The 18335-nt window shown below is 35.9% G+C and overlaps 1 protein-coding gene across 1 annotated transcript in view; it reads left to right on the top strand.

Moving 5' to 3' along the window:
• The window catches only part of AGBL3 (ATP/GTP binding protein like 3), a 99362-nt gene that overhangs the window by 36095 nt on the left and 44932 nt on the right, over positions 1–18335 (top strand). Inside the window, exons 8-10 of the mRNA XM_008054804.1 lie at positions 8684–8755; positions 12950–13007; positions 14988–15059. Of these exons, the coding sequence (XP_008052995.1) occupies positions 8684–8755; positions 12950–13007; positions 14988–15059 (202 nt within the window). The remainder of the gene's footprint in view (positions 1–8683; positions 8756–12949; positions 13008–14987; positions 15060–18335) is intronic.

Here is an 18335-nt window from a genome sequence, read left to right as displayed (position 1 = left end):
GCATATATTTATTATATATAGCATGCTGTTTTGAAATATGTATACATTGTAGAGTAGTTTGAGCTAAGTAACCTACGCATTATCTCACATACTTATTTTTTGTGGTGAGAACACTGAAAACATTTAATATCTACTTAGCAATTTTCAAGAATGCAATACATTTGTTGTTAACTGTAGTCACAACGATGTACAGTAGATCTCTTGAACTTATTCATACTATGTAACTGAAATTGTGTATCCTTTGACCAACAGCTCCTCAACCACACCATTCCCTCACATCCCAGCCCCTGATGAGTTCCATTCTATACTCTATTCCTATGAGTTCAACTTTTTAAAAAATTACACCCCATAAATGAGATCATGCTCTTTCTGTGCCTGGCTTACTTCACTAAACATAAGTTCCTCCAGGCTCACCTATGTTGTCCCAAATGACAGGATTTTCTTCTTTGTAAAGGCTGCATAGTATTCCACTGTGAATATGTGTCATGTTGTCTTTATCCTTTCATCTCTTGATGGACACTTAGGTTGATTCCATATCATAGCTATTGTGAATAATCTGCAACAAGCATGGGGTGTAGATGTCTCTTCTACATACTGGTTTCCTTTCCTTTAGATATAACCCAGTTGTGAGATTCCTGCATTATGTGGTAGCTCTTTTAAAAATTTTTTGAGGCACTTCATACTCTTCCATAATTTATATTCCCTCCAACATTGTGCAAGTAGTCCCTTCTCTTCCCATCCTCTCCAAAACTTATCTTCTATCTTTTTTTGGTATTGTTTCTAATGGGAATTTGGTAATTTTCTTATTACTGTTCTCTAGCATATAATTTCTGGAGTATTTTTTTCCTCTAGCTTTTTTTTTTGTAAGATGTAGGGTACAGTTCAGGATTGGGTACACAAGTGGCCATCATACAGATGAAATTTAGCCTCCCTTTGGTCCCCACTTCACCTGGTTTGAGATCAGCTACACTTATTGAAGTTATGTGTCTCCTCTCCCTCCCCTTGCAGTGTCCCACTGCTGCCAATCCCTTTCTTATGGTATTAGGAGTGAGAACATGTGGTACTCAGTTCTTTGTTTCTGTGATAGATCACTGAGTAATATAGACTCTAAATTCATCCAAGTTGTTGCACAGTTCATAATTTTGTTCTTCTTTATGACTGTGTAATATTCCATCATGTATATGTACCACATTTTTTATTAATCCAGTCCTTTTTCGATGGGCTGCATGGTTGGTTTCATTTTTTGCTATTGTGAATAGTGCTGCAATTAACATGCGTGTGCAGGCATTTTTTTTGTAGAATGATTTGAGTTCCTCTGGGTATTTTCCCAGAAGGGGGATTGCTGGGTTGTATGGAAGGTCAATTTTTAGATCTTTTAGAAATTGGCACATTGTTTTCCACAGAGGTTGTACTAGTTTACACTCCCAACAACAGTGTAAATGTGTTCCTTTTTCCCTGCATCCTCTCCAGGATCTGTTGCTTTTTGAGTTATTGATGATAGCCATCCTGAATGGAGTTAGGTGGTATCTCAGTGTGGTTTTAATTTGCATTTCTTTGATGATTAGTGAGGCTGAGTATTTTTTCATGTATCTTGTGGCTACTCGTATGTCTTCTTTTAAGAAGTGTCTATTCATATATTTTGCCCATTTTTTAATAGGGCTTTTTTTGTTTTGTTTTTGTTTTTCCTTTCGGCACATTTGAGTTCCTTGTAGATCCTGGAATTTAGGCCTTTGTTAGATATGTAGTTGGCAAATATTTTCTTTTTGTTTCACTGATTTTTTTTCTATGATATTTTTGTCTTCTATGTTCTGTATTTTGACTTTTACTTTGGTGATTTGGATTCTTCTACTGAAGTTAGCATTTTGGTGGTCTTGCCTTTCCTACTCCCTTAAGTGATTTTTTTGGCTGTTAACCTGTGATCTTTCTATTTGCTTGATGTGTGTGCATAGAATTTTAAATTCCTCTCTTAGTACTGTTTTCATGGTATGCCAGAGGTTTTGGTAAGATGTGTCTTTGTTTTCATTTGTTTCCAGGAATCTTTTAATTTCTGTTTTGATTTCTGTGTTGACCCAGAAGTTGTTCAGTATCATGCTGTTTAGTGTACATGTCTTTGTGGGTTTTGGAGGGATCTTATTGGTGGTGATATTTCTTTTTATTCCACTATGGTCTGAGAAGATGCATGGTGGTATTTTGATCTTATGAAATTTGTTTATGCTTGATTTATGGCCAAGGATTTGATCAATCTTGGAGTATATTCCATGTGGTGATGAGTAGAATGTATATTCTGTGCTTTTTGGGTGGAGTGTTCTGTAGGTATCTATTAAGTCCATTTGGTCAAGTGTCAAGTTGAGGTTCCAGATCTCCTTGCTAATTTTTTCCTTGGTGATCTATCTAAGGTTGTTAGTGGGGGTATTTAAATCCTGAGCTATGACAGTGTTACAGTCAATACCTTTTTTAAGTTTACTTAGTAGCTGCTTTGTAAAAGCTGATGCTCCTGTGTTGGGTGCATGTATGTTTAGGATGGATATTTCTTATTGATGGATTGAGTCTTTTATCATTATCTAGTGTCTTCTGTATCTTATAAAATTTTTAATAACTTAAAGATTGTTTGTTGGATGTTAGGATTGTGACTCCTGCCTTCTTTTTTGTTCCGTTCACCTGAATGTTTGTTTTCCATTCTCTAACCTGTGGTTGTCCTTAGTAGTGAGATGTGTTTCCTGAAGGCATCATACTGTTGGGTCATTTTTTTCATCCAGTTTACTATTTTATGTCTTTTCCGTGGTACATTTAGTCCATTCATGTTCAGGCTGACTATTGAGATATGAGAGTTTATCCCTGTCCTGGAGCTTCTGTAAAGTTTTTGTTGTTGTTTATTTGTTTATTAGTTTTCTTTTAATTTGGGGGTTGACGTGTGTGTGTATTTTCAATTTTGCAGTCACAATGCATGCTGTGTTGATTATCTGTGCTCCTGCATTCTTGGAAAGTGTGTGGTCATTCTTTTTTTTATTTTTCTTCTATGCTTAATACCTTCTTAAACATCTCCAGTAGAGCTGGTCTGGAGGCAGTATAAACTCTTAGGAATAGAAGGTCTGAGAAGGATTATTTTATTTTATTTTATTTTTATTTAATTTATTTTTGAGTTGAAGTCTGATTCTGTCACCCAGACTGGAGTGTAGTGGCATGCTCCCAGTCATGCAGCCTCACCCTGCTGGGCTCTGGCAATCCTTCCACCTCAGCCTTCCAAGTAGCCAGAACTACAGGCACACACTACCATGCGCAGGTAATTTTTGATTTATTGTAGAGACGAGGTCTTGCCAAGTTGCCCACGTGGGTCTCGAACCTGTGGGCTCAGGCAATCTACTCACCTCAGCCTCCCAAAGTGCTGGGATTACAGGCTGAGCCACTGTGCCCAACCTGAGAAGGATTGTAATTCTCTATCACTGATGAAGTTTAGCTTAGTTGGATAGGAAATTCTTGGTTGGAATTTTCTACCTTTAAGAACTTTGAAGATTGGACTCCAGGCTCTTCTAGCCTGTAGTGTTTCTGTAGCTATATCTGTAGCTATATCTGCAGCTATTCTAATTGGTCTTCCCTTGTAGGTAGTCTGACTTTTCTTTCTCACTGCCTTTTTGTTTGTTTGTTTTATACTTACTTTATGTAAGTGAATTACTATGTATCTAGGAGTTAGCCTTCTCATTTGCTGCCTTGTAGGGGTTCTCTGAATCTCTTGTGTTTGGATGGCCATGAAATGATGAGATGAGAAAAGTTTTTTTGGATGACCTCATGGAATGTTTGTTCCAGTGTGTTCTTAGTCTCCTTTTCTACATCAGGGATACCAAGCAGGCATAAGTTTGGCCTCAATATAATCTCACATCTTTTGAAGGTTGGGCTTTGTCTTTTTAAGCTTCCTTACTATGCTTCTAACAGATTGGGTTAGTTCTGTATTTTGGTCTTCAAGCTCTGAGATTCTTTCTTCTCCTTGGTTAATATTGCTTTCCATGCTTGTCAGTTTATTATTTATTTCATTGACTATATTCTTTATGGCTAGCATCTCTGTAACTAATTTTTTGATGTTTTTGTCTTGCCTTTCTTGGTTCTTATTCATCTACTCCAACCAATCCTTGACCTGCATTTGTGGTCTGCGACCAGTCAGTGTGGGCACACTTCATTGTTTGAGTTCCAAAGTCTGTATTCTCCAGCACTGTCTTTCTAGGGTTCTCTGGGTTACCTGTATTTTTTCATTGATTTCTCTTCATTTGTGATGGATTTTTATTTTCTCTTTACTTCTGTTGTTCAGTGAGAGGGAATAGTTTTCACTTCTGTTTGCTTAACTCCCTATTCTTCCTTAGGTGAAGACTCTGGATTTGTTCGATTTTTTAAGCTGGGTTGAGGAGATGTGCTGCTGTCTTTTTGCAACTTTGAGATTTGAATAAGGTGTATTGAGGAATGCTAAGATTCAAAAGCTGCCTACAGATTACAATGTTCACTGAGTGGGGTGTGAGTACCCTGACACCCACTTCACACTACCTCACAGTATGTCCATGTGATGGGAACATATATATATTTCCTGGGTACAAAAATAGCAAAAACTCAATAACCTGACTTTTAAAAGGGCTAAATACTTGAATAGACACTTCTCCAAAGAATACATACAAGAATAAGTATATGAAAAGGTGCTCAGTGTCACTAATCATCAAGGGAAATGCACATCGAAACCACAATGAGATATTACCTCATGCCTGTCAGATCAAAAAGTCAAAAAATAATGAGTGTTGGCATGGGTGTGGAGAAAATGGAATCCGTATACATTGTTGGTAAGAATGTAAATTGGCACAGGCAATATAGAAAACAATATGGAGTTTCCTCAAAAAATAAAAAAGTATGAACTATCATATGATCCAGCAATCCCCCTTCCAGTATTTTTCCAAAAGAATTGAAACCCAGATCCTTAAGAGATGTTAGCACTCCCATGTTTATTGTAGCACTGTTTACAATAGCCAAATATGGAAGCAACCTAAGCATCTGTCAATGGTGGATGAGTGAATAAAAAAAAGTTATGTAAATAGAGTACCATTCAGCCTTAAAAGAGAAGAAAATCCTGATATTTGTGACAGCATGGGGAGAAGACATTATGCTAAGGGAAATAGCCAGACACAGAAAGACAAATACTGCATAATCTCACTTTCATGTGGAATCTAAAAGAATCAACCTAATAGCAAATAGAAAAGTCATTACCAAGGTCAGGGAGATATGTTAGACAAAGGCTATAAACTAGGAAGTCCTGGAGACCTGACATATAACACAGGGAGTATAGTGAATAATAGTGTATTGTATACTTGAAGTTTGCCAAGAGAGTAGATCCTAAGTATTCTCACCACATAAAGAAAAAAAGGTGGCAACTTTGTGCAGCAATAGATGTGTTAATTAGCTTAATTGTGGTAATCATTTCAAAATGTATTCTTATATCAAAACATCATGCACACCTTAAATATATACAATTTTTATTTGTTGTTTTATACCTTAATAAAGCTGAATGGGAAAAAAAAATCAGAATTTGACTCTTATGAGACTGCTTTAGACATCTGCCAGCCTCTGAATCATGAGTCATGACTAATGGGACAAATTATGCTATTGGCTTTGGCCTGGGTTGTTTGAAGAACCTCTGTGAAATCAGAAAATCGCCCAGACTTCATGAACTGTAGAATTTGTTATATTTTAACAAAATTAGAAGAAGAGGGAATGGGTTCTCAGAACATGAACAAGAAATTCGGATAAAGTCCAAATTTTTTAAAAATGTAAAAAATCACATATCACAAGAATATATGTTTTGTTTCCTCTCCGTCCTCTCCTATGCTGACACTGAACTTTCTCCCTTTCTTTCCATTTTCCAATCTTTTTCTCTTGCCTCTCCCCATCCATAATACTTTGAAAGACAATATTTATTTAAATATTCTAATGGATTTATTAAAATATCATGCAAATCTTTATTTCACAAACACTTCTCTTTTCCAGTTATATACATCAGCACCCTCATGGATAAATATTCATACCCATGTCTACAATTCAGGCAGCTTTACACATACCTACATACATACACATATCCCCTTTGGAGTAAAAAATAACAAGAAAAAAGTACAAATCTGTATTTTGTGTGCTTATTTTCAGGAACCAAATAAATTTCTACAGTGGTCAGATGTTGATTATGTGCACATTTTGGGTATAGGCATTTAAGATATTCTTCTAGCGTTATAAAAATGTTAATTTTGTTAAAGAATAATAAACAGATTGAACATGATACCAATTAAATTTTAACTTTTTAAAGCTAATCTTTTTATTTTGATTCACTTGCAGTTATAAGAAATAATTCAGAAAGATACCATGGACTCTATTTTCTGTTTTCCCTAATGGTAACATCTTGCAAAACTATAGCACAATATTACAGTGAGGATACTGATATTTATGCAGTCAAAATGCTGAATACTTCCATGACCATAAGGATCTCTCATGTTGCCCTCTTAAAGTCACACCCACTCCTTTCTGCCCCCTACTTACCCCCTGACAACTATAAATCATTGTTCCCCATTTCTGTAAATGTATCACTTCATGAATATCATCTAAATGAAATCACACATTATGTTATTTTTTAGAATTGGCTTTTTTCACTCAGGATAATTCTCAGAATGCCTATCTGAGTGAATGCATCCATCTATAGTTTCTTCCTTTTTATTGCTGTGTTGTATTCTATGACCCAGATTTCCCACCACTGGTGTAACCATTCAACTCTTGAAGGATATGTGGGCTGTTTTCAGTTTTGGACCATTATAATCATAACACTACTGTAGGGTTTATGTGAACATAAGTCTTCATTTTCCTGGAATAAAAACCCAGGAGTGCAATTGCTGGGTGGTATGGCAGTTGCATGTTTAATTATTTAGCAAACTGCCAAACTGTTTTCCAAAGTAGAGGCATAATTTTCCATTTGTGAGAGCAGTGTACGAGTGACCCAGGTGCTGGGTGTCCTCACCAAGATCAGGCATTGTCCCTGTTTTCTACTTGAGCCAGTCTGATAGGTGTGCTGTAATATGTGGCTGCTCCTTAGTAAGACCTGCCTCTCATCTGTCAAGGATCTTTTGTGTTTTTATAAACAATACATAATATGAACAAAATTTTAATTTGCATTTCCCTGACAGCTAATGATGCTGAAATCTTTTCACATGACTATTTGCCTGGCCCCCTGCTTTGCCTTCTCTGACCTTTCCCTGGAAAAGGGGCTGAGGCACCCCGTTGCAGGCTCATGAGGATGGAAGTCGAGGCCCGGACTCTGCCTTTGTTGGCATGGGTGGGTGTGGGGATCACAGATTTTCCTGTGGTATTGAGCTTGAGGAAAACAACTATTACCTAAACAGTTTAGATATTTCTAGGCTGCCCCTCTCCTAGTCTCCTTTGGCTAAAAGAATCAGGCTTTTGTAGAGACTTGTACAAATCGGCATTTGTTGGCATTTCTGGGTTGCCAGCTTCTCCAGCTTTATGGCTGGAACATATGAAGCAGAGAGAAAACCCAGGGAACTCACCCTCATGTTGCTTCCTGGTCCCAAATTCTCTAGTCAGTCTGCCTTTTCCTTTTCACCTTTTAGAGCTTATTATGTAGCTTATTTTATTTTAGGTCAAAATCCCAGAGGGGCCTCCAAAATGTTAGATCTGACCGATCTGGTATTGCATGAAAGATGCAGAGAATTGCACAGAAGTTAGATTGGAAAATATAGTTTATTTAGAAAGTAAATTAGAAATAGAGAGAGAGGAGATTCACCTCCTCAAGGTAGGGGAGGGGGCCAAAGTTTAGGGAAACATGTCCCGACCATACCTCAGTGAAACATGTGGCCTGGCCAGAACTTAACAAAAATAATGGCAAATGGCTGCTTGAGGTTGGATGCTTTTAAACCTTCCCTTTGAGGGTAGCAGGTCATTAAGGTGATTAGGTGGTCTTTTTTACATCATCACGAAGGAGACAGGTAAGCACAGGTACTGACATCAGGTGATGGCATGTTGATAGGGTCTATGTCATGAAGGTCAGAAAGAACTGATTATGCTAATGTGTTTACAAAACAAGTTGGGGAAAGGGTTGTAAGACAGTTATCAATAGCTACCTCTGAGAAACCCTTCTGCCCTTGGTTAGTGATTAGAGGGTAAATTAAAGTGAACTGCTAGAAAAACATGACAACTAGGCAGTGTTTAAATGGCTGCTCATTGGCTATATTGACTCCATCTTATGTCCTTTCATTTTACATTTTATTTTTATTTTTTTGAGCTGGAAGCCTCACACTAACCTAGACTGGAGTACAGTGGTACAATCATGGCTCACCACAGCGTTGACCTCCTGGACTCAGGCAATCCTTCAGCATCCCGAGTAGCAGGGACCACAGTTGTGTGGCACCATGCCTGGTTTATTTTTATTTTCTGTAGAGACAAGTCCTTGCTGCTATGTAGGGTGGTCTCAGGTGTTTATTTTATATACCTACAGTATCCAGAGTGTTTGGGTGTAGTTGGAGGAATAGGGAAAGTACTTCTCCATCTTTTCAGAAGAATGAGTCTGAAAGTAGTTTCACATCTGTATAGATATATTTTCTTTGATATGTTTATTAAACATCATTTTAAATACAGTTCTTTTACCTAGATAAAAACCAAGAAAAAATATTTGATAACAAAGAAGGAAAGGAATTCTACTATAGCACGCTACCAAAATGCCAGAGAACAAGAGGTAAATCTTTATTAATCTGACGATTAAAAGTTTTTGAAAAACATGAATGCAAGGTAATGGCAAGCTATTTATTTTATACTTCTTTTACCCTAATTTTTCCCGGGAAAAGTCAATGATTAAAATTTTGTTCATATTATTTACTGTTTATAAAAACACAAAAGATCCTTGACAGATGAGAGGTGGGTCTTATTAAGGAGTTATACTTAAATTTCATTTATATATACCTTAGTCTATAAAACATCTGAGGAAGCTTTACAAAGATGCATTCAGGCTAGCAAGAAGAAATAAAACTAAGAAAAATTAAATGGGACTATAAAGGTATGAAAATACATAGTGCTGAGAGATCAGCTTCTACCATGAAAGCACGAAGATCTCTGCAAACCCATTCACCAGCAAAATTGATTAAAATTACTCTTTTAAAAAAACATAACCATTTAAAGTTTTTGAAATGGTCCTAAAAGGGCATACAGCAAACAACAACAAAAATCTATTCAAGAAAAATCTACTAAATTCACTGAAAACAGTGAGAGCCTGTGGTGTTTCAATCAAGACGCTCCTTGCCTCTCCATCTCCCAGCTCAGTAAGCCAAAAATTCCAGACTTGTGCAGCCAAGAAAATGAGGCTCCCTCTCTCCACAGATACCAGAGGACTATCTTCCCTGGAGGGATAAGACAGCAGTATTTCTTATCTTGCCTCCAGCTACCTGTTGCTGAAGCTAAATTTTAGGTGAGTGCAGACAAGAGGCGGGGGATTCCCTCTCCCCAGACGCCATTCACAGGTTGGAGGCTCTATCACAGAGAATCCTTGGGCCTGGATTGCCCTTGGCATGGCTTGTAAAATGGCAATTTACATGGAGAGTAGCGTGAGAGGACCTAAGGCTTATTATCCTCTCCCTCCACCTGCAGCTCAGCTCCCAAAGCAGAGGCATCACTCAAAGAGAAGAGCTCCGTTATTCCACCCCCTGCTAGAACCAGGGCTTGGCCTTAAGGGAGAGCTAGGCTAGAAAACAGATAGCTCCTAGTCTCTTCCCAAAAGAACTAACTTCTTTTGAACAAAGCACGAAGAAGGTCAAGCTAAAGGACATTCTCCAAACCAGTGCAAGTATAATTTTTTTAAAAAAGGAGGGCGAGATTGGTAGACTCATCGTGGTATAGGTTAAACTGCATACTGGCTAGTTTACTGAAGTTAAGTGGAGAAAGAGACAGCTAGGAAGAGCTCTCCCAGGGTCAGAACAGATCTTAAACATTGACCTCCATCCTTTTAAAGGAGCCTTAATTTGATTGGATTCATCCCAAGAGCAAGTGAGATGCCCTAGAGCATTGTTAAAGACAATAGAGCAATCATCCAGAAAAAAGTGGAATTTACCAGCTGAGTATGGTCAGAGAAAGAGACATTCAAAAAGAATCCTGCCTAAAACACTGTCACCTCAGGGTGACTATGGACATACTCAAGTCGGGATGAGGACCAACATTAGATGTTTAGCACTACAAGAGGGAAATGGATGTTACTAAAATACTCCAACCAGTCACTAAAGAAGCAAATAACAATAACAACCTGGAAGAGGTGGAGGGAGGAAGACCAGTACCCAGAGTTCAATAGAATTGTCTAGTTAGGAAAGGAACCTGACAAACACAAATGAAGTTTGTCATTTAAAATACTATTCCTAGTTGACAAGATCCAAACATTTCATCCAATCAACCCGTAAATATTTGTCACCTGCAGAGACTCAGAAGTTGTTTAAGACCTGATTAGAAGATTTATACTCAAAGAAAAATGTCAGAAGCTGTTTTAAAATATCTCCTATGTTAATAACAATGATCAAAGCACTAGTGGGAAATGTAAAGAGCAGAAGAAAGTCTGTGGGTAGTACTGTCATCTACCACATGTGGATTGAGCTAAAAGAATGTAATTTCCCACAAACTTTTGAAATTAATTTCCTCTCATCTTCAATTAATTCTTTTCTCAACTTTTTAATTCAAAGTAATTATAGATTCACAGGAAGTTGTTAAAAATATATGCAAAAGGTTCCATGCACTCTTCACTCCTCCTCCCCCAATGTTTGCATCTGGCATAAATGTATATCAAATGTATATCGACACCATGAAATTGGCATTGTTACGATCCACAGAGCTTATTCAGATTACCAGATGCATGCACTCATTTGTGCGTGTCTATGTCCATTAAACTATGTAATTTAACCTGTGTCTCTCATGTGACCGTCAGCCGCAATTGCGACACAGTCATCTTATCACCTCAAAGTTCTCTCATGCTACCTCCTTACAGCCATCCTGTTGCCTCCCCACAAACTCTAGCCCTGGTAACCACCAATCTGTTCTCATTCTAAAATTACATTATTTCAAGAATAGTCTACGAATAGGAATTAAAAAATTTTTTCTGGTAAAGAAGCTCACTAATTGATCTCCCTGTGTTAAGTAATTTGCAGGACCCAATAACCCAAGTAGATTTTGTTTGGAGATTTTTTTTATATTTATGTATTGCAAGACATATATTTATTTAGTTCTCATGAATATATTCACATAGTGGTTTTTCATACCTATCCAAGTTATATTCAATGTAAAATATAAATTTATTATATTAAATGCTCATGTATTTGCATCTTTCTTGATTAGAGCTTTAAAAATTGTTCTGAAATCATAATCTCTATTTGATGTTGGATATTTTCAAATGGAAAATAATCATCATTTGGTCAAATGTTTTGAAAAAGTTGCATACATTCTAATTGTGCCCATAAGCTAATAAGAGTTCTTAGTTACAGATTTTGAAATTTCTTTTCTTATTATCTTTGACAAAAAGAGTGAACAGTTTCATTTGAACTGAGGTAAATGGTTGAGGACAACTTAAATTCATGCTCTTAAACTATTATCTTAATTGTTTACTTGTAAGACATCAATACATTCCTAAAAATTGGTAAATTATATTTAAAATTTTTAATTAGCTTTATTTTCCCACAAAGACATTCTCACTCATTGATTTTGAAGACTTTCAGCAAAACAATTATATATTACTGTTGTTAGAAATTGTATATCATGTTCATAAGATCACTGACCTAGTGATATTTTTCTATGGGATAAATATAATAGTTTATTGTGCTTTACAACATCATTTCACTCAAGAGATGAGGACTAAAAATGATACCAACAAATCAAGTCTTATTAAGTGAATTTTCTTCAGCCTGATTTCACCCTTTGTTTTGCCAAATTCTAATGATTACATCATATCGCTATTTTTAGCTTTGTGTAATTTTTATCTAAAATGTTTCTCTCTCTCTTCCTTTAATAATCACATTTTTATACATTTTACTCCCATTTTCATACTGATTATGTCAGGGTTTTTTGCTGACAATTAATTATATCTACAAAGAAGTGAATTTTAGCTTTTAACTCTATTTCATGGTCTACTTTTTTTAAAATCTGGGTGCACATAGTCATGGTCTACTTTTATGAGGAGTTGATATGCATTATACATTGACAAAAATGTTTTCAAATCTTTTTTTTTTTTTGCCTTCTTGAGACCCTTTAAAACATTATTTATAATATCCATACACTACAGATACAGAAACAAAAGTTTCAATGTATTTTAAATGTTTTCATGGTAATAATGATTTGTAGACTAATCAAGGTTGCCAGCTACACTTTTACAGTGTTTTGTATGTCTTTTAGTCAACTGGATCATGTTCAAGGTAGAAAGTGGTATTATATACTTATGTCCTCACTCTGGACCTCTTTGAAGCTTCAAGAAAATATTTTTCATCTTTTATATATAGGCACGGTTTTGTGATCTGTTTATATCTTTTCATGTGATTGTATATATTTACACCCATTTTGCACTCTTTATCTTTCTATATTTTTTCTTAAAAATTTAAATAGGAGAGATTATAAGCATATTATTTTTTTGTCTCTTTCTCATCATACATAAATTCTATGTGATATGGAAAACTTTTAAACCTCCATTAGTGCCAAAATATAATATCAGTATTTTCTTCTACTCATTGATGCAGGAGAAAAGTAGTTCTAAAAGATGTGAGAAGGGTCTAATTTATGAGATTCTTTGGTCATTCTAAGCCTATAATGAGGAAATGAGAAAATCCACCACATCATAAATTATGTAGGAAATATACCTATTTTTATGTTGATAACATAGTATTGTTTTCTTTCTAATTTTGTGCTCCACCAGCTTTATGATAGAGGACATTTACTGCAAAGACAAAAAGAATCAATTTCTCATGTGAAAGGTAATGTTCTGCTTCTACTTTCTCATAAACAATTAATTCATTTACTCAACAAGCAATAATTTTTGTGCCTGCTTTGAGGTTGTCTCTATGCTTGGTGGTAGGGGATATTAAAAAGCATTTGATACCATTTCTTCCCTGCAGGAGCTTGTCCTTTAATCAGGAGAAGAAAAACAAACAAGCCAAGCACAGTATTACAGGTGCAATGCCAAGTAGCCTATTCAGGCTTCCCAGAGAACACAGAGAAAAGAGCGGTCAATTACATTGGAAGGTAGAGAGTTCCATGTGTTTAAGGGATATGCCTAAGATTTTGAAAGATTTCCCAAAAACAGAGAATAGAGACCTTATGTTTTAAAAACCATCTTGTTCCTCTCATTGCATAATTTAATTGAGGATAAACCCAGGAGAAAAATTAATTTACATGTTCACTGGCTTCTACTGAAACCTGTTAAGTCTAATGTGAATCTTTAACTGATTCTAGCATCTATGGTATTTGTTTCCCAGATTGGAGGGCAGTGGCATGATCACGGCTCATCACAGTCTTGAACTCCTGGGTTCAGGCAACCCTCCCTCTTCAGATTCCTCATACACACACACACACACACACACACACACACATTTTTCCATTTAATTTATGATATAGCAAATGATTAAAAATAGAAATGGAGATAAGAATCACACCTAGGAAAATGGAGAATTCTACCATAATTCATAGATAATTCACCTGAAGTTTAAATTAACTACTCTTAATTAACTATTCTTCAATGATAGTGAACAAACAATTCAGCTGCTTTTTATATAACTTTAATAGGAGAGGGGACCCCAAAACACTGGAAGTATTTTCTGGAGGACAGGCCCCTTGTAATACAGGCTTCCCACACGAGGTAAGTGTTCTAGGAACCCGCCAGCATCAGTGTACTAGCTAGCGTTGTTGTGAGAGGCTGTGTTCAGCTTCAGTGAAATTTTTTTTGGAGAGTCTTTCAATGCATTTGCCCATTTCATGATGGTTGACTTACGAGTCAAGCATACATTGCCCATACCATGCTGAGTGTTCAGCAGTTTTATTCACCCAATCTCACTCCAATTGACTTTTTTGTTTACCCGGATGAAAAAAGTCCTCAAAGGGAAACATTTTCCCAATGTGGAAGAGGTGAAACAAAAAATGGCAGAAGCACTAAAGGGCATCAAAATTGACAAGTTCAAAGACTGTTTTGAGCAGTGGAAAAAGCGTCTCAATAGATATATTGCATTAAATGGAGAGTACTTTGAAGGTGACTGAAGTTTTAGACATGTAAGAATAAATACACAATTTTTAATAAATAAATTCTTGGGCTTTTGCCCCCCCGGTATATCATTTTGTTAGAAAAATTAATGCAAAAATTGGAAGTAAAGATAAGGAAAAGAAAGTAAAAATTACACTTTAGAATATTTATTTTAGACCTTTCCCTGTGTCTATATACACACATTCCATGTTAACGAATCACATAATCTTCAGATTACTTTGCAACCTACCTTTTTATTTAAAATTACAGTATATTATAAGCCTCTTTACAGATAAATAAATGGTCAAATGGCAGCAAAGTATTCTATTCTATTAGTGAATCTTAATTTATTTAGCCACGCCCCTTGTTAAACTTTTATTTTGCTTCCAGTTTTTTCCTACTGGAAAAAACAACAATGGAAACCTTAACACTCTCTATTTGTATGTGGTGTTAATTATTTCTTTTTAATAAATTCCTAGAAAAGAAATTACTCGTCCAAGAAATATGAACATTTTAAAATGCAACAAAAATTCACAGGATTTCAATTCACAAGATTTCAATTAATCTTCAATTAATGCTTCTATTAATTTCATTGAGCTGAACTACTGTTTATACTTTATTTACTAGCATTTTTCACTTTGAAAAAAGATGAAAAGTATCAATTATAAATGAGCCAATGAATTATTTTCATGCTACTATGACCTTTTACCATCTTCTCTAGACACAGGACCAAATGAATCAGATAACTATATAGTTGATTATTTCAGAAGACAGTTACCTAATCAAGTATTGGGTGAGTAAAGTAGGAACACAGTAATGAATGGTTCCCTATGATTGGAATGTTTTCTAGCTCTAGAAATACATAAGGGAAAACCATAGAAATTCACTGCATGTCAATTTGTTTTCTTGTAATTTCATCCAGTAAAAATAATAATACCCATATCATTGTCTAATATTTTCATTCCCATCTCTCTGAATCTTAGAGCTGAAAGAAACCTTGAGGGTACCTGATCTCAAACCAGGTAAAGTAGGGACCAAAGTGAGGCCCAAACTTTACCTGTACAATGACCATTTGTATACCTAACTCTGAATTGTACCCCACATCTTTAAAATAAAAATTAAAAAAATAAATTTGACCATTAAAAAACTAAAAAAAGAAAAAAAGCCTTGAGAGGACTCTAGTCTCACTTCCTACTTATTACAGGATCCAGGTTCATCCAGCCTTTGGCTGACTCGTCCTGTTGACATGTAGTTTACTAAATTGCAATGCAATCTATTTCGTTGCTAAGGAGCTATAGCATTAAGTATTTTTATTTTGAGTTACAAACATATGTTCTTAGAAATTTCATCCACCTCCCTTAATCTACCATCTCTAATGACACAAAAGAGTGAAGAAACTTTAAAGGTAAACAATTCTGACCCATTTTCCCTAATGCTCCTTCAATTATAATAAACTCCTCCTCTACATGATAGATCTTAAGTACTTTTGAAAGAGCTGTCATTTATTCCTACAACTTTCCTTTGTTTCTTTCTTTTTTCTCTCTCTAATTTTTATTTTAAAATTGTGGAGTACAATTTAGGGTGAGGTATACAAATATTCATTGTGCAGGTACCCTTGTTGATGAGGTGTGCCCCCTCTTTCCCACGCAGATATCGACTACTGTTAATCCCACCTCCCTACCCCCCCCCACAGTTTCCCACTACTGTCAATCCTTTTCTTACAGTATTACAGTAGTTGTTCAAGGTCCACTTATGAGTGAGAACATGTGATACTCAGCTCTTTGTTTCTGTGAGAGATCACTCAGTATTATAAGCTCTAATTCCATCCAGGTTGCTGCGAAGTTCATGATTTTGTTCTTCTTTATGACTGCATAATATTCCATTGTGTATATGTACCACATTTTTTAATCCAGTCCTCTTCTGATGGGCAGCACGATTGGTTCCATGTTCTTGCTATTGTGAACAATGCTGTGATAAATATACATGTGCAGGTATCTTTTTTATAGAGTGACCTGAGAACCACCTGTTATACACCATGATTCAAGTCCTTTTACCTTTTTATTTTACTCTTTTCTGTCACTATTCTGCTTGAGTAAAACTGAACATAGTACTGCAGATGTCCTCAAGTACACAAATCTTCATTCCGATTTGCTCCTTTCTAGATGTTTTATTTTTTATTCATGCTATCTTATTTTTTATTTATTTTTTTATAGTAACATATTTATTGGGTACTTCCTAATCCTTTATATGTATGAATGCATTTCATCCTCACAACTACTTGGTGTGGTAGCATTCTTTTTATTGTCATTTTGTGGATGAGGACACCAACATACAGTGTGCAAGTAACTAATCTAGGTTGTAGACCTGGGTAATTGGGAGGGCTAAATTTTGTTTTGCTTTGTTTTGTTTTTGTCCTTTTTAATTTTGAAGATGTGGGTCCCCACTTCACCTGTTTTGAGATCAGGTACCCTTATTGATGTTAAGTGCTCTCCCCCTCCCCTGGCAGTGTCCCGCTACTGCCAATCCCTTTCTTATAATATTTTAATATTCAGGGTCCATTTATGAGTGAGAACATGTGGTACTCTGTTCTTTCTTTCTGTGTTAGACCACTGAGTATTATAGACTCTAAATGCATCCAAGTTGCCTTGAAGTTCATAATTTTGTCCTTTATGGCTGAATAATACTCCAGCATGTGTATTTACCACACATTTTTCTTATCCAGTCTACTTTTGATGGGCAGCACAATTGGTTTTATGTTTTTGCTATTGTGAATAATGCTGTGATAAACATGCATATGCAGGTATCTTTTTTGTAGAATGATATGAATTCCTCTGGGTATATTCCTAGAAGGGAGATTGCTGTGTTGTATGGAAGGTCGATTTTTAGATCTTTCAGAAATCACCACATTGTTTTTCACAGAGTGTATTAGTTTATACTCCCACCAACAGTGTAGAAGCAGTCCCTTTTCTTCACATCTTTGCTAGCATGTGTTGGTTTTTGAGTTATTAATGATGGCCATCCTGACTGGAGTTGCATGGTATCTCAGTGTGGTTTTGATTTGCATTTCTTTGATGATTAGTAGACTGAACGTTTTTTCATGTATTTGTTGGCTGCTCATATGTCTTCTTTTTGAGAAGTGTCTACTCATATCTTTTGCCCACTTTTTAATAGGTGTCTCCCTCCCCCTTTGGGCACATTTGAGTTCCTTGTAGATCCTGGATGTTAGGCCTTTGTCAGATATACAGTTGGCAAATATTTTTTTTCCCATTCTGTGGTCTGTTTCTCCACCCTCTTGATGGTTTCTTTTACTTTGCAGAAGCTTTTCAGTTTGATGAGATCCCATTTGTCTATCTTATCTTTTACAGCATGGGCATCTACGGTTTTGATCAGGAATTGATTATCTATTCCAAATTTCATGAGGATGCCTCCTGTGTTTTCTAAGATTCTTATAGTTTTAGGTTTTATGCTTAGGTCTTTGATTCTTTTAGAGGTGATTTTTGTGTATGGTGATAGGTAGGGGTCCTGTTTCAACCTTCTGCGTGTGGTCAGCCAGTTTTGCCAGCACCATTTACTGAACAGGTTTTCCTCTCCCCAGTGGCTGTTGAAGATGAGTCAGTTGAAAAATAAAAGTTTTGCTTCTGGAATCTCTATGTTCCATTGATCTATATCCCTGTTCTTGTACCAATACCAGGCTGTTTTGATTATTGTAATCTTATAGCAAAGTTTCGAGTCTGGAAGTGTGATACTGTTTGCTTTGTTTCTTTTGCTGAGGATTGTTTTGACTATTCACGGTCTTTTATGTTTCCATATGAATGATGAGAAGAATGATGTTGGCAATTTAATGGGCACTGCACTGAATCTGTAGATTGCCTTTGGTAGGATAGGCATCTTAACAATCTTGATTCTTCCAATCCATGAGCATGGAATATATTTCAATTTGTTTGTGTCTTCTTTGATTTCTTTGAGCAGTGTTTTGTAGTTTTCATTGTAAAGATCTTTCACTTCTCTGGTTAAAAAGATGCTGAGTTATCTCACTTTTTGTGTGGCTATTTTGAATGGGATTGTGCTT

This window comes from Carlito syrichta, unplaced genomic scaffold, assembly GCF_000164805.1.
Source record: "Carlito syrichta isolate Samal-C Ts95f unplaced genomic scaffold, Tarsius_syrichta-2.0.1 Scaffold301530, whole genome shotgun sequence".
NCBI lineage: Eukaryota > Metazoa > Chordata > Mammalia > Primates > Tarsiidae > Carlito > Carlito syrichta.
The sequence above is the reverse complement of the archived record's forward strand: the minus strand, read 5'-3'. Positions and strand labels throughout refer to the sequence as shown.